The sequence below is a fragment of the Sphaeramia orbicularis genome, chromosome 19 (assembly GCF_902148855.1).
Source record: "Sphaeramia orbicularis chromosome 19, fSphaOr1.1, whole genome shotgun sequence".
Lineage (NCBI taxonomy): Eukaryota > Metazoa > Chordata > Actinopteri > Kurtiformes > Apogonidae > Sphaeramia > Sphaeramia orbicularis.
This window is the reverse complement of record NC_043975.1, coordinates 20,301,579-20,313,673: the sequence shown is the minus strand read 5'-3', so window position 1 is coordinate 20,313,673 and position 12,095 is coordinate 20,301,579. Positions and strand designations below refer to the sequence as shown.

Below are 12,095 nucleotides of genomic sequence, written 5' to 3'. Positions count from 1 at the left end.
GTTTATCCATCTGTGCTTAACTTTCATAATAAATGTAAAATGATTAATAAGATTAAACCAGATGAAAAGAAGAATACGGGAATACAAAAGATGTGAAAAGACAACAATGTGAATCAGACATTAATAATTCTTACTGAGTAAGGACTGTACGTACTTTTTCAACCTCTGCTGACATCAGGTAATTTAAGGAGTTGTATCAGGTTGTCCAATCAGATTCCCACTGGTCTTCAGAGTCTTTCTGTGACAAATAAGAAGGTTAAGAGAAAAAAACAAAACAAGGACAAAACAACTGTATCTGGCTCTTGTTTTGTTAAAAAAAAAAAAGGTACAATATAAAAGTCAGGGAGATCAGTGCATAGCCTGATGGAACCCAGGCTGAATATCACTTCAAAGTTGGAGGTTTTCTTGGATTTCTAAGTACGACTCATGCTTGTAACACCACCTATAGTTCTATGTTAGTTTCAATATTTCCCTGTGACATTGTAGTGTACTCTCATCATCCATACATTTTCTAGAAATTGGTCAAATTGTTTTCCAGGGTGTAGGAACATGCTTAACAGTCAATAAACAATGGACAAAATCAAAGCAACAGAGTTTTAAGTTCTATGCTCCTACATTTCCCACAATGCAACTTGCCAGTACCTTGTAGCTAAAGACTGTACCCTAGGACCCATATCAAATCCCAGTAACTATAGAACCAGTATCTATGATGCCAGAGACAAATTTTAGAACATCCCAATAAGTAATGTGTTAAATACTGCCTCTAAACACATTTTGCAAAATTAATAGCTTTAAGCTGTATTTACCCACAATCCTGTGCAAAGGAGAGGAAGCTCCAATAGAAAGCTCTCTCTGAAGACATCATATGTTGTGTTATTATGTTTTGACATTCTGAGTAAAGAGTGAACATTTGTGTTAAATGATAGAGTCAATAAAATCACTTGTTGCTTGTTATGCTTGGTTTAAAGACAGCACAAACATCTTTCTTCCTTTTTTTATTAAAGGCATTAGCATGTTTCATATTTTGGTAGTACATAATTCAAGTTTTTATAGATTTGGTTCACAAAAGAATCACAAATGTAACTGAGCAAACTTCCCTAGATGAGACATTTCTTTAAAAAGTAGCTTAAATAATGATACAGTACAAAAATAAGTGGGTTTATCACAAAAGTGTATGTTTATGTCTTATGAGGAAAGTACAGTGGCACAGTATTTTTCTTCGTAGAAAAAAATAAAATAAAAAAAGTTGCTTTTTTTTGTTGTTGTTTTGCAGCAGACAGCTGATGAGAAAATGTTACATTCACTGGCATTCTTCATCCCACTGGCAGAAGGCACTAAAGAGCAGACTTTGCTCAATTAGTAAATTGCAAATATGGCTTGTTTTCTCCTGTTTAGATGCCAAATGGATAGTGTTCATTACATAGGACAATACAATCAGTGCCAGAGACTTAAGACAATCAGAGAAGTGCGTACGTGTCCTGATGTGACCTCAAATAAACATTGGAATCATTTGCAATTGCTAATTGAACCGAGTCTGCGAAGGAGTTCTGGCTTGGCCTCGAGCTGAATTCAGACAGAGCAGGACATGCCCTGAAATAACAAGTGCACATGAAAGGTACACCAGCTCCACTGCCAGATGTGAAAGTCAGAGTTAGACTGAAGTGAACCAAGCCCATCCCAGCCATGTTCGATGGGACGAGAAGGCAGCTCTACTGTGCCAGCCCTGCGTCTTTAGCCATGCCGTAGAAGATTCCTTTCTGCGATATTAGGTTTGTCGGAGTGTCGAACTCTGCGATCTGTCCCTTGTCCAACACCAGCACTCTGTGGGGAGACAGAGGAAAGGATGCATCACTCAAAAACAATACAAATAGACACAGGAGATAAACATGTACTGACTAACAGCTTTGAGATCATGTCAAAATGATCTAAAAAAAATAGTCAGGTTTCCATGAAAATGTATAGCAAATTTTGGCAAAATTTGAGCAAAATCAGCAAATAAAATGTGTTTTTTCATCAACTACTGTTATGAGAATATTAAAACCTGGGTCATCATCATAATGGTTTAAGACTTTGCTTTGTCTATTCCCTCTTTCACTTGTGCTGTTTTGGTTCACTTTTCCGTTTAATATGACATTTATGTTTGTTTCTTCTATTAATACTGAAGTCTCACACATGCACACACACAACTAGTCACTAAATCTATAGCACCTATTCACACGTATCTCTTATTAATACATTAATATTTCCATTTCCCCAACTCCTTTGTGATAATTTAGTGGCTTTTTCAACTTTTTAGGGTTTCCACCACACAATTTGAAAAGCTGGATAGAAACATAGCTGTTTTCAAAGTGTAACTCCTCACCACGCAGGTTTCAGAAGTGACAGAAGTGAAAATGGTCACCACTGATGGTTTTATATATACATAGTGTTGCCCAATAAGTTGGAATAAAATATTTTTTACCTCTTCTTATTAAAATGATTGAGACAATGTGGTTTATTCTTGATACGTTGTAACTAGGACACAGTATGTAATCATCGTAACTAGTCAAAATAGTAATGCATAGAACTGCAATATTTTAATTACCACAGGGATTATCTGATAATTAACGCCTGTTACTTTAATACATCATGGAGTCATTAATGAGGATACTGATGAGTCATAAACCCACTGTGTTTATGAACATGATTATGCAAAATATTTTATCTAACATTAAACTACATTCCAACCATAGATATGCAGCTGTGCGTCTTACTCAAAATAAGATCTGAATCCAAGTGGACATGTCTGATTGTCTCTGTTTCTCAATAATTCATGCATGAAAGGGTTAATGTTACACACATTATTTTGAATCCATTAATATCTGATTTTATTAGTTTTTAGGACTGTGGTTTGCCCAAATTTAGAAGGACTGCCCCTGAACTCATCTCGGAGATTCCTGTAGTATGAGGGAAGTGTGGGTTTTATTCGTCTTTACTGCATTAGAGATTATTTGTAGCCTCTTATTTAACGTGAAAATCCAGGTTCAACAGCTCACAGCACAGGGGAGGCAGGTTGGTCTCCCTTTATGGGGATTTAATTTGGTTATTGATACTGAACCTTGTGTAATCCATAATTGTGTTGAGTCTGTGTGCGATGGTAAACACAGTGCAGTCTTCAAACTGAGTCCTTATGGTGGACTGGATGAGATCATCTGTCTCCAGGTCTATTGCTGCTGTAGCTTCGTCCAGGACCAGGATCCTGGTCTTCCTCAGGAGAGCTCGTGCCAAACACACCAGCTGCCTCTGACCAACGCTGAAGACACAGCAGCACACAATCAGTTAAATACACCTCCTTTATGTCTGCCTACAGCGACTGCAGCTCTGCATTCAGAGCCTCAGACACTCTGAGCTCACCTCAGGTTCTCTCCTCCCTCTGAACACTCCAGCTGCAGTTGTGCCGGCTGGTTGCTCACAAACTTGTGGAGGTGAGAATGTTCCACAGCTTTCCACACGTCTTCATCACTGTATTTGTCAAAGGGGTCCAGGTTCATTCTCAGAGTCCCAGAGAAGAGCACGGGCTCCTGTGGTTTTAGTGAAAAAGAAACTTTAATAAGTTCCAATGTATCATCTACTGATGCAACAAAACTACATGATGTTTTTACTCATTTAGTTTGAGTGACTGATGCCTAATTCAAAGCTCAAGCCTTTGTGTGCATTCGACAAATGATGAAAAACCCAACTATGTTTAATTCACAGTGGTGTATGTTTACAAGCCTGAAGGTTGCTATTACATAAGACAATTGATGTTTGGTTGAAATACACATAGATTTTAAAGGCAAATGCAATGGATTTTTATGATGCAAGTTAACACAAAAGTTGTGAGATGTTTGTTGTGTACCAGATTTTTTTCATACTTTTCTATTAGCTATAATTTCATTCATGCGTTTTTGGGTTTTTTTCAGTTTATCTTTAAAAATGCATATTACATTTATTTATTTATTTTGTTAGTTCAATGGACAAGAGGTTTAGATGTTCAGAGGAAAGCCTTGGTTTACAGAAGTTGACAAAGGTTCTATAAACCGAAGATGTACTTAACTCCCATACTGTGCAAAGGTTTTTTTTTTTTTTTTTTTTTTAACAGATTTCACATTTTCCTATGTTTATTCAAAGTGATAAAGTAACCAGGTCTGTAATTATCATTACATAATTTACTGTTATTTTAGCAAATAAGTGACACTTTTACCTCATTAGATCTAATTTTGTGTATAAACAAATCCTTGTAAGCATTATAAACTAACATAAAATGAACTAAAAAAAGGCAAGTAAATTGTGAATCACAATTATTTGTATGCTAATTATCAACTAAAATGTCACTATTGTCAAAGCCAGAGGGATTCAATGACTGCAAATGGATTTCATTTTAGTTTGTATTGAAAGGTTCATTAAAGATTTTTATTTTGTTCTCATTCTTTAATTTTTTTGTCACTGCTAGTTTTGGTGTGTTTCAGTTTCTGTACCTGTGGAATGATGGTGAGTTTGGACCTGAGGTCATGCAGACCTATCTCTGAGATCTTCACGTCGTCGATGGTGATCTCTCCTCCTGCAGCTTCCAACAGTCTGAAGAGACACAGGGTCATGGAGGACTTTCCAGCACCTGTACGACCCACAATCCCGATCTGCACAGACACACACACACACACACACACACACACACACACACACACACACACACACACACACACACACACAGAGCAGTGATGAGCTCTCTCTGCTGTCCCATGATTCCTCCCTGATGACCTCATCACACCCTCCCCACCTTCTCTCCTCCTTTGACGCTCAGGTTAATGTTCTTCAGGACCAGATCCAGTCCCTCTCGGTATCGAACGCTATAGTCGTGGAACTCCACATTCCCCATCGTGGGCCAATCAGGATGAGGCTTCTTGTCCTCGATGTCCCACGGGGCCTGAGAACACAGACGCAGCATTTCTGACTAGGAAAAGTTTCTGAACAACTCATTAACCTGCTTGGCGCTTAGCAGAGCTGATTTGTTTATCACTCTGAAAGCTCGGAGAGTTGGATGTCTGTATGTGCACAGCGCTCGGAGCTGCCAAACGTTTATTTCACCTGAGGGACATAGCGAGTCCTCAAAACAAAGGTTTCCACTAAGAACTATACCAGCTTTAGAAGGGCACACACTGAAAAAGTACACTGTGTACAGTACAAATGCCTGTTTATGTTATGTAACAGGACCCTCGAAGGCACAAGCTAATATAACATTTATGGATCTAGTTATAGTTTATAGGTCTTGTGTTGTTTGAATGCTTGGCATCTGGACAGTTTTTTTAATGTGAGTAAATTCCTAGATTTTAACAGCATGTGTTTTCACAGCACAAACAGAAAGCCAACACGTCTAGCTCTGAATGAAAACACACGCATCACCTAACTCCATACCTCTGTCTTGGTCTCGGAGTATTCCTTCACTCTCTCCACAGCTACGATGTTATTCTCCAGATCGGAGGTCATGCGGACCATCCAGTTCAGAGACATGGTCACCTGTGAAAACAAAACACCAGTCTCATTTAATGATTTTATAGCAACGTCACCAAAAGCTATTTCATGTCAAGGCATGTTTGGTGGATTCAACTGCTGATCATCAATACATACGAAAAAGAGCATTTTGGGCAACCCTTGCACATTAAAGGTCCCATATTATGCAAATCTCACTTTGTGAAAGTTTTCTTATAGTAGTGTGTGTTGCAGTAGCCTCATTATGAGGTTCGAATTTGAAAACTGTCTGTTTCCTCCCTGCCTTGCTACACCACATTTAGTGAAAATGCCTGCTCAAACGGCCGAGTTTGAGTTGGGTCCGCTTATGACGAAATAAGCGGATTTAACTCCTCCCCCTGACTGTGCCCCCACCCTGCATGAAAAGGTGAACCCCACCCTGGGAAGTACCTCTTGGACAACAAACATGGCGAAGGCGAGACACACAAGTTGTGGTGTTGTTGGCTGCACACACCAACACGAAAGTTTATTTTTGCTCCCCACTTCCGAGCCTCTCCGAAAAAAGTGGCTGGATTATATCTTTGATGGTCATGGACCAAACAACATTCCGAAAGGCTTGTATGTGTGTGCCCGGCATTTCACGGACGAGTGTTTTTCGAACATGGGCCCATACAGCTCTGGCTTAGCACAAAGACTCCGAATCAAGAAGGACGCAGTACCAACGCTTCGTGACCCAAGTACAAGTGTGGGAGATGTAAGTTTTTATCATTTTTTTGTATCTTTACTACATAACCCTACATTACGGATAAGCTGGTGGTTGTTGATATGTACGTCTAACGTTAGCATGGCAGCTAACATAGCTCGGTTACTGCTGCTAACGTTTGCGTCCCCGTTAACATGCAAGAGCTGATAATATCAAGAGACATTCAACAGAACTACTTTGAACACGGGCCTTTGGTGGTTGGCATCAGTATAGTTAGCATCAAGCTTGTTAGTAGCTGCCTGCATTAGTGGCGGCAGGCGTCTTTCCGTGTCAGGTCCACGAACCCGACACAACACCGCCGTTTTCCGTCGGGGCTCAATCACGCCTCAAGGCAAAGAAAGCCAGTGTTTGGAAAGACGTTCTGTCTGAGACATGTGTATTGTAGACGAGAGAGGGGCATTTCAGACAGGTGACTTGTGTATTCAGAACAGATCAGTCCCGTGTTTTTTCAGCGTATTCTCGTTATTAATATATAGCGGGAGAATACGTGACACTATTGACAGCATAGCTTGTTGCGTCCCGACGAGCCATGGCTTCACAGTCAACATTAGCGCGTAGTACCGCTAGCGTAAGCCGCGTCCTCTTCCAGAGAGGGGAGGGGGAGTGGGCGTGGACAGATGCGTTCATTTGCATACCCGGAAGCAGGCCCAGAAACAGACTGTTCTGAGGAGGGCTGGTGAGAGTGACTTTTTCGACCGCTGAAACTCCGAACAAAGGATGATTTTGGGGCGAACAAACTTAAATACTATGTTTTTGGGCTTCTGAGACCTATATGACGTGACTGAAAAATAGCATAATATGGGACCTTTAAGTTAAATTAAAGCTAAAGACTCTAACTGGACACACTTTTATTCATTATCTGATAAATTATTTGTAATCATTCATGAGTTCTGTAGCACATTTTTACAACCTGGCCCTTACCTCACCCTGACTTTCTAAGAAACTATGTAGTCGCTAAAATGGTAAATAAATAAGCTAACAAAAAAAAAATTAAGTTCCTGTTTTTTTTTTTTTTATTTGTAAGAAATATGGTGAAACATGATCGATGCAATGTGTTCTATGCATATGTCATTAACTTTAAATTAATACTATCTTTTGTTTAACTAGTTTTAAAAAATATATGATTAAAAATAAAGACAACATAATTAAGTAACAAATGAGGCTTTCAGTATGGATTGTGTGGAGACATTGTTATAAAGAAAAAAATAAAAAATAAAATAGGTGACGCTACATTTCCACCCCTGAAACATCAAAAAATCCACAAAGCAGGAAATTAGGTAACATGTATGATTTTGACAGTATTTGTCATAAGTTTCTCCTATAAAAACTCAGACCTTTCAGTCACTTAAGTGGTGAGAGGAGGGATAAAATGTGAACCCCCTGCATTTTATAACTGTGCATGAGTAGTGCTACACCGATTTTTGCTTCCAGTTGTCACTTAAATATTGACTTTCTTCTTAATGTTGGTCACATCCAGATGAAGAACATTTCATAATGTATAACAGGCAAACAAAAGATACTCATTCATCCAGTATGTCAGTATAATATTAGTACCTTTTATACTACTGGTGGTGTTCTACATGTATGTTTTTAGTATGGTTTTAGTGTGGGTGTATGACTGAACTTTGTATTTTCTGTAACTTCTGCTGTTGGTGTCTCTTGCAAAAGAGATTTTTAATTTCAAAAAGTCATTTTTCCTGGTTAAATTAAGGTTAATAAACAAAATAATAATAATTCATTCAGCTCACAGGGACATTACTAAACAGTATATTGGGTGAATCAGTGCAGGGAGGGGCCTTCTTCTTCTCTGAACAGGTTGTTTGGAAAGGATTGATTAGCAAAATAATACAAGGCAGGCTGACCAAAACAATGATGGATGAAATGAGGTTCTGAATCCGGTTTGAGCTACTCAACAAAACAGGAATCTTTTGGTTGATGGTCGTCTTTTGCAGGTCTGATAACCAGCGTCTGTTGTTCTATATCAGTAAATGACAACCCCTCACACACAAACACACATTTAAGAGAAAATTCACACAATAATTGAATAATGTAAGCCATGCACATTTGTAAAATGGAAGGGGTTCACATTTTTATATTCCCATCTGTACAGAAGGGACAGAAAAAAATGCTTTTTTTTTTTTTTTTTTTTTTCACAGGAAATGCCTGAGACACATACTTTCTTTACTATGCATGATACTACATTTCTTACTCTGTGGTCTTCTTGAAGTAAAAAGACACTTCCTTCATTGGAAACAATCAACTGTGCAAATACATCCAGCCTTTAATTTGCACACACATTCATTGCAAATATAAATTAGTTGCTGAGATTTCAGCTTCTATGAAAAATAATTATCTTCTTTTGTGTTACTGTTGTGTAGTTGAACAGTACAAATTAAATCACATTACAGTGTGTAGATTCTCATGTACCTGTAAAGCGTAAGACACTGACAAACCGACGAGGCCTGGGTCGAGGTTGTCTTTTCCTGTCACAGCGAACAGAGCAGCAAACAACACTATGCAGTTCCCAATGAACTCAATACGCACCCCGAGCCACCTGTATGGAAAAGCATTAGAGCAACGTTACAGCTGCAGATGCAATTAGCAATCTGGACAAACTGAGGAGCTCAGGTTGCAGGTGCAAAATAGAAACTAGAGGCTAAATTCTGTCAGTCAAATGCAATACATTTTTAGTTCTTTTTCCCTATAAGTGTCATTAGAGCTAATGTTTTGACTCCATCTGTGTACCTGTCGTTTTCCTCTTTTAACCCTGTAAAGCCTGAACCATGAAATCACTGACAGAAAATTCCAGTTCTTTGAAACTGGAGCCTTTATTGGTCCTTCTGAACAATCCAAAAATATCAATTTCCATGTATGAGTTTCAATTTTGCATCATATTTGATACATCAGGTCTCAATGCTCAAATATTCTTATTTTTGTACAAACAAAAACATAATGGAACACAAACATGTCTAACAAATTGGTAATTCCTTTTCAAAATTGGCAAAGTTCTGCCTCCTTCCTCATTAATGACAATCTTGTAGGGTCACTGGAAAGGCCTCTGGTGAACAAATTCCTCCCCCCTGGTGGATTATCTGTGTATTGCATGTATCCAATTGTATACTTTAGGTATTTCAAGAAAAAAAAAAAATCACACTGATCATGTAGAGGGCTTCAAAACTCATGTATCAAATATGATACGCTTGGCATTATAGGGTTAAGTAGCTCCACTGAAGTCTGCTATGTGAATGTATGTAACCTCATTCCTCTGCAGTGATGAGGCTGTGTGTGAATGTTCTTTGTATGTGACAGCAGCTGTGTTCCAGGGTTGAAATATTCACCTTCTCTGCTCAGTCACTACTCTGAAGGATGGCTCATTTACTAAAGCCTGACATTTGTTTGTATTTTTAACACACTTTCACCATTTATTTGCAGATTTTTCAGTCCAAATATTGAACTACTGCATTAAATTTATGGAATTCAAATCTATAACTCTGTTTCTGGTAGATAAATATATAAACTACAGGGCTCCTGCACGTTTCTACAAGTTAAATTTAAGACTTTTTCAGACCGTTCTAAGACTACTTGGAACAGAATTTAATGCCTATTTCACAGCCACAATGGTACATATTTGTGACTCCTAAAATTTAGGAAAATGTAGTTAATTACTCGAGCACCTTGATTCCAACATTCAGCATCAGTCATTTCTGATCTAACATGAGATTACAAGTACTACTCAAGTTTTGTACTTACGTACAAGTGTGAGGTTCTTGTTCTTCACTCGAGTATTTCCATTTTCTGCAGTTTAACAAGTCTACTTTCACTACATGTCAGCGGTAAATACGTCATTTTTATTTTATTTTTTACTTTACATTTCTCATAGCTTTAGTACTTGACATGTTACGGTTTTCATCCCCTTCCTGTCCATATGTGTTGATTTTGAATATTTGTTACAAAGTTTACATTTCTGATCCTTCTTAAGATACATAAACTCTACAAAAGTCTTGGATTGCTGGAAAATACATTGAATTTTGAGAGATATACAGTTGTCTCAGGTTTGTGACAATACAAACCTATGATGATCTTATAGAATATGACACAAGTTGTGCCATTTAATTCATTATGCAGCAGTATAAGCAGCTCTGGACAATGACTTTCTTTAATGTTATGGGGAAAAAAAAAAACTCTTATCTGAGGTATCTCCAGTATGAGGAAGTCAAATTTGACTTTTTAAGACATTTTTCAAGGTGTCTTTGGTCAAAATAAGATGTGACATTTCCATAAATAAGAGTACAATGGGCCTTATAGTATTGCCAGTCTTAATCATGTTTCAATCCTGCTAATGATACATTTCCATTTGTCTATGACAAATGTTTCTGATACTGACATTCAAGCTGCTAAAGCTCACACCTGAACCCTTCCACCCATAAATATGACTGTAGGAAGCTCCACTCATTCCCATTTCCGTTACGTTAACATGATCAACAATACTTACATATTTGACAAATTCTTTACAAAGATTTCTAATGCATATACAGCAATATCATCTATTGTATCTGTGGATTTTTTTCAACACCTTTGAGTGTCACATTGAAGAATTAATAACCACTTTTAAAGATAATTAAAGCCTTAATTTAAGATAATCAAATTTAAGACTTTTCAAGGATTTGCGACATCCTGTATATATGAATTCTATTTGGATATCTTGTCACAAAAATGAAAAACAGCGACAAGTAGCTTCCACCTCACCTGGACTACCTACGTAAATATGGTTTTGTAACTTTTCTTAAGACAGAAAAAAAAGCTTCACACAGTTCATTTAGTCTGTAAGAGAGTAGGATGGAGATACTGTTCTTGTGGATTCTATGGAACAAATAATAAAATGATCATTTGAGAAAGTAAAAAGAAATCCTGAATTTTAAATGAAATTAATACAAATACTTTTACTGCTACTTCTATATACTACTACTAATTTTATACTGCACTATGGTTTTTATAGTGCACTATTATGTCTTTGCACCTCTTTTCTTTATATTATTTTGTAGAACTTTAATTATTATATGCTTTTTACTTGAATTCTATATTCTATTTATTCTGTAGTGCGTCAGAGCTAAGTATAAACCCGAGTCAAACTTGGTCACTGAAGCTGACTCTGATTAAACCCATATAGACCCAGTGTTACTTTTGTGGCACTTCTCACATTAATTTTTCTCCTTTTTTTTAACCTTTCTTAACTAATTTATCACCATTTACTCTGATTATATACTCTGTATTTTGATTTTTTTAAGTGAAAATCCTGTGTTTAATGTATTATGTAGATATTTATGAAAGCTCAGATGAAAGTTGAAGGTTATTATATTCAAAACAGAAAACTGAAGAAAAAGATACATTTTTTGGCAAAATATATCATAAACTGTACATAAAATAATCATCTCCAACCACTGTCATTTATCAAACTCCATGGGTTTTACTGGTGAATCAATGTTGTAGAAGATGATGGTGTTTCCACATTCACTACGGAGCCTCTGAACGTCCAAATGGGTCATATCTGATGACCATGAAAAGATGACAAACTGTACTTTACACCAATTATTTACATGTATTGATAGGATTAATGGATGAACAGGTATTAAACATTTTATATCTGTGGATGATTATGGCCATTGGTGGATGTTTGGGTCTTTATGGGTTAAGTCAAATAATCCATATGGCCACCGATTGAAAACATGCCAATGTCTTAGACCCTTTTAGCACATATTAGCTACTGTTGAAAAAGAAAGAGATTAAAAACCTAATCCATCAGAGCCGCTGTTGTATTATTAAGGATAACATGTTCTATCAACATTCCTGG

At 37.2% G+C, this 12,095-nt stretch overlaps 1 protein-coding gene and 1 long non-coding RNA gene across 4 annotated transcripts in view; both read right to left on the bottom strand.

Moving 5' to 3' along the window:
* Positions 1–982: 982 nt before the first annotated feature.
* The window catches only part of abcc3 (ATP-binding cassette, sub-family C (CFTR/MRP), member 3), a 60,841-nt gene continuing 49,728 nt past the window's right edge, over positions 983–12,095 (bottom strand). For all 3 annotated transcript variants that reach the window (XM_030121383.1, XM_030121382.1, XM_030121384.1), the window contains exons 25-31: positions 8,675–8,801; positions 5,431–5,532; positions 4,796–4,942; positions 4,497–4,655; positions 3,394–3,560; positions 3,098–3,292; positions 983–1,821 (exon numbers count right to left, since the gene is read on the bottom strand). In XM_030121383.1, coding sequence (XP_029977243.1) covers positions 1,710–1,821; positions 3,098–3,292; positions 3,394–3,560; positions 4,497–4,655; positions 4,796–4,942; positions 5,431–5,532; positions 8,675–8,801 — 1,009 coding nt within the window. In that variant the 3' untranslated portion in view covers positions 983–1,709. The remainder of the gene's footprint in view (positions 1,822–3,097; positions 3,293–3,393; positions 3,561–4,496; positions 4,656–4,795; positions 4,943–5,430; positions 5,533–8,674; positions 8,802–12,095) is intronic.
* On the bottom strand, positions 9,654–11,685 carry LOC115410038 (uncharacterized). The gene is made up of 2 exons (XR_003934040.1): positions 11,000–11,685; positions 9,654–10,948 (listed from the first exon to the last, which is right to left on the bottom strand). It is a non-coding gene; the product is annotated as an uncharacterized LOC115410038 (long non-coding RNA).